We start from the raw sequence: 4,891 nt of genomic DNA, 5'->3' as shown, positions 1-4,891 counted from the left end.
ATGTTTGTGCTAGTGATGGAGTAAAAAAGTAAACATGCTATGACTTTTGCATACCATGACCTCTAATGTGTCATGTTTGATTTAAAGAAAAACAGTACATTTTACATTACAAAACATACTTACATCCTTACGTCCTACGTAAATGATTGTTTCATGTTCTGGATCATGAAGTTAGACATTTTAACGTTGGTCTTAACCTGTATTGAGAATGTCTTCAATGGAGACAATGACAGAAGGGAGCAATTGTGGGCTTTGAAATGTAAGTATATAATTGCTATGTAGTTTTTTTTTTAAATGCATAACTTAGATTATATCATGATTGGCTCTGTGTATTGTAGAAATTTTTTTCTACAATACAATACACTTTAACCACACATCAATTTAACATGTGTAAACAGCCTCTTTGAGTAAATAAATATTCTCTGATTAAATAAAGTAATAAATGTATGATTTATCCTTAATGATGTTTCAGAGAGCAGGGAAAGATCAATTTTGAGGTTTTACAGCACTCATTTTTGGAGAAAAACATTTATTATCACAGAATATCATCTGCTGTTTTTTTTCCTAAGAAGTAAAAATATAACAACCAGCAATATTTAAATATAAATTATTGAATGGTACAGTGTGTGTTACTAGGTCTAGAAAAGGAGTGGAGTTCACTCCAAAGCAGTGGAGTAAAGAATTAATGCGGTAAATTTAAATTCCAATCATATCTCTTACTGTAGCAGTAACACTGTAGGCCAAACTGCCTCATCAGCTCATCTGTAATCTTGATCTTTAGGTCCTTTCAGAAATCTTTTTGTTTGCTTTTCTCTTTTTTGAAGGAGGAGCTTCTAGGAAATTGATGTCTGTCTTTGTTTTTCAGTCTCTGTAGAGTATATAAATGGATACATTTATGTGTAGTGTCACTATCTGGGAAAACAAATCTTCACATTATGATGAAGCTGATTCTTTCCCTGACTCTCTTCTGGGCACTCTGCAGCACAGGTACATCATCTTGTTCTTAAATTTAGACTTCTCCAAAAATGTAAGGACTTAAATGTTTTTACTTCTGCAGAAAACATTTTTTAAAAGGGAATATAAATGTTATCCTGACTAATTATGAACTGACTTCAAATCATGCTTCTAAGCACTATTTAAGGAGTTAGCCTATTTTTGCTCACCATTATTGCACACTGTGTATTGCAAGACCCCTTAAAGCCTTTCAACCAATAAAGCAAAACCCAGCTATCTTCATGAATGTGAATGAAAATGTGATCACAATTTCACTTTTTTTTTTCACAGCGGGAGCCCTTCAGTGTTTAACCTGCAAAGATGTGACATGTTTAACGACAAACCCAGTTAAGTGCACTATAGAGAAGGCATGTGTGACATCTTCTATTCTAGGTAGTCTCTTCTTTATTCCATCTTTTACTTTTCAGTGAGCATACATGTACTGGGAGGTTACATCAATGTTAACAAACTCCACTTTGATTCTGCAGTGACATCGTCTGGAATTAAGGTACCACAAATCATCAGGGGTTGTGCACCAGACTTTGTGTGTCCTGTCTTAGGCTCTCAGACATATTCAGCAAACCTGGGTATTTTGAGTGCAGCTGCATCTGTTGAATGCTGCAACAAAGACAACTGCAACTTAAACATTTTGCCTGGCAAGTAAAGATAGAGTTTCTATATGACAAGAAAACACAAGCTAGATAATAATGTCGGAATCCTGCCATCTTCTTGACCTGGAATGTTAAATCTGGTCACTGTAATGTTTTCTGTTTTTGAAAAAGATTTTCATTCCTATTTCAGTCCCTGCAGATCAGACCGAGAACAATCTGAAGTGTTTTTCATGTGACCCCGGCTCCACTCAGTGTAACTCTACAGTGAAGTGTAGTGGAGTAGAGAATCGCTGCTTTCAAGCATTTGGTAATTCTCTTCGAACCTGTTTTGCTACCTTGAAATGTTTATACAAATTTGTGTTTTTGTAATATGAAAAATGAAACATCAACAAAAGGGAAAAAAAGCATTATATTACATACAACTTCAAGATATTCTGTTATTTGAGTCATATTATGAGTCACTATTACACTGACGAAATAAGGAAGTTAATTTAATGAGACTGCTACGTCAAAAAAACACCTTACAAACCCACTGGTAAAATACACCTTGCTGGTAAATGTTGTAATTACATGCTGTAGAAGGTTTTTGCTTAAAGCGTCTTTCAATACTTCTTTCTGATTTGAGCAAAATTGTTTCTATAAAGATGAAAAATCTGAAATGATGATTTTTATCTACAGTGCCATCAGGTATCAGCACTCCAGTTCCAGTCAAGGGCTGCATGTCTGAAAACATCTGTACAGCAGTGTCCAGCCTGTCAAGTCTCCCTGTCTTGAATCTTGGGAACGTCAGCTGTTGTGATAACAATTTGTGTAATAGTGCTCCAACAACAACTACCACGTTCATCTATCTTATATTTGGACTCATATATATTATCTATTAGAATAAAATAAAAAGGCATGAAAAACATTTGAAGTATCAGAAAGACTCAGAAAACACCTTTTTCAAGACATGATTGGGGTTAGGAAATCCAAATTTAGTTAAAAGAGGCTGGAATCTGTCTGAAGCTGAGGTACAGTAAAAAGGCATCATTAAAAGACAAATAAAAAAAAACAGCATACATACCAATATTTACTCAATATATCATACTTTCTGCATATTTTCTTTTTTCTTTTAATTATCAAGGATATTAGGCATTTTAAGGCTTGTGTGAAATGTGGAACTGGAGCATTCCTTGTAGCAGGAAAAATAGTATCAATATCTGAAAACAATGAAGATTCAACTCAAACAATGCTAAAGACTTTACAGGCATCAACAATCTACTGCACAAGGGATTCTGCATAAATGGCTCTCAATGTAAAACCATGAACAAAATAAATAAAATCAAATACATGAAAAGCAAAAATATATAAATAAAAACAAGAAATAAAAATGTTTGAAACCGACACGAATTTTATTTATTTATTGTTTTTTCTCATGTCATGCTGGTGGTCATACTTAGGCCAAACAGAATACAATAAAAAAACAAACAAATAAATAAAAACAGATAAATATTTACATGGTGTCCAACCTGTGTTTGGTAATGACGGTGTGCCTCGACATATCCTCCAATCCGTACTGTAACTGGCTATTAAAGTAATGGCACAAACATTCGCACACTTATGGTAAAATATATGTATATATCTATATCTATATATAGATATATAGATATAGATAGATACATTCACCATATATAGATATAGATACATATATAGATAGATATAGATACAGATATAGGCTAGATCAATGAACTGGTATCTCATTCACTATTGACAGCTTTATAACATTTATTTAGAGGAGGTGGCTCACAATTCCTCCATTCTGTAGTCAGCATCCACAGCCAGTTTTTTTAATGTTAATGGCTGAGAGGGTTCAGTTCTACGCAGCAGTGGGAACAAAGCATATCCTTGGTAGATCCCACACTTATGGTGACTTGTGCTTGAAGTTGGCCTCTAGTGTAATTCTCCACATTTCCATCCAATTCCTGATGAAGGGGCAGAGAGTCCGTGGCTTTTTTTGTAGTCAATCCCGGCAGTGCACAGGTTGGTTTGTCTGCTGTAGATACAGTGTAGAGGAATGACCAAAGAGATGGAAGACAGCAAACAAATCTTTATTTAAATGGCATATTACTTTCCAGGCAGCAGTACACTTTCCTATATAAATATATCCTATATAAATATACATAATACATTACAAATCTAGCTGATGAAAAATAAGAATACAAATAGTGCATGTCATATAAATAAAGTAGAAACGAAGGCCATTCAACAGACTTGCAAATTGGAAGGACCAGAGATTGACCCTTGACATTTATGATAACTTCTTCGTGTACATGATTATCACAGCCATCGCTTTTGCTTAGCAACACTGTCTCTAATATTACTAACAATAAGTACAAATATTATATTTGTATGTGTAAAGTAATGTGATGTGTTTACATTGTATTTGATAAATGCAAGCTACCTTGAAGAACAGCTAAAATTTGTTTTGTTTTGTTTTTTCACTCAGGGAAATACAGGCGCATTTGGACCCATCAAACATTTGTTTTTACCCAAAAAATGATGCGGATCTTCTGACTACTAGGCACTGACATTTGACATTTCTCCTTTTTTTTCTGTTAATGTGCTAAAATGTTATTAATGTAATGTAATTCTGAATATTGGAATTTAAGTTCCAGAGAAGAGCCAGCACTTAATGGTGTGTGGATATCTCACCCGTCACACCCATTCACAGACAAACCTTAGTCTCAGTTTGTCTTCATTTGACTGTAACGTAATGACTAAGTTGTTGTGTCATATCTAGTGTTCCAAATGTAACTTTATAAATAACTTCTTTAACCAAATTAATTTCTCCCAAAAGCATTCTAATAAAGATATCAAACAAAAGTCAACAAAGTCCAGGTCAACATTATGAGCCAGAGAATAATCGTAAACAATTCTGCGCCCTCTCTTTCTAGTACAGGCTCACTGACTGCAACACTGCACCCTGATGGTGGCAGATTGTACAGAGCAAAAATACAATGTGGCTCTGCCAGTGTTTCTGAAAAATATAAGCGCTTCCATTGAAGTGTTGCTATATTACTCATATTAAATACATTTTAATAGAAAAAAAGAAAATAAAAATGTACATTTTTGTAAATTCCTTAGACATAACACTAGTATTTGTATATATGCACTGCACAAAAACATTAAAGAAACAATTTGAAAATGCCCCATCTCAATGGGATTTTTTTGCTGTATATCTCTCAAATAAAAGATACATTTAAAATCAAAGTGAAAAAATTATGCTGTAGGCTAGTTCATTTTGCAGA

The 4,891-nt window shown here is 33.9% G+C and overlaps 1 protein-coding gene across 1 annotated transcript; it reads left to right on the top strand.

Annotated features, from left to right (window-relative positions):
* The first annotated feature begins 904 nt into the window (after positions 1–904).
* LOC102313259 (urokinase plasminogen activator surface receptor) lies at positions 905–2,982 on the top strand. The gene is made up of 5 exons (XM_005951016.2): positions 905–987; positions 1,285–1,386; positions 1,482–1,649; positions 1,795–1,911; positions 2,283–2,982. Exons 1-5 carry the CDS (start codon positions 936–938, stop codon positions 2,483–2,485), a joined length of 642 nt encoding a protein of 213 aa, XP_005951078.1. The 5' UTR covers positions 905–935; the 3' UTR covers positions 2,486–2,982.
* The last annotated feature ends 1,909 nt before the right edge of the window (positions 2,983–4,891 follow it).

The sequence above is a fragment of the Haplochromis burtoni genome, unplaced genomic scaffold (genome assembly GCF_018398535.1).
Source record: "Haplochromis burtoni strain Fernald_Lab_line unplaced genomic scaffold, NCSU_Asbu1 Contig_316, whole genome shotgun sequence".
In the NCBI taxonomy this organism is placed as follows: Eukaryota; Metazoa; Chordata; class Actinopteri; order Cichliformes; family Cichlidae; genus Haplochromis; species Haplochromis burtoni.
The sequence above is the reverse complement of the archived record's forward strand: the minus strand, read 5'-3'. Positions and strand labels throughout refer to the sequence as shown.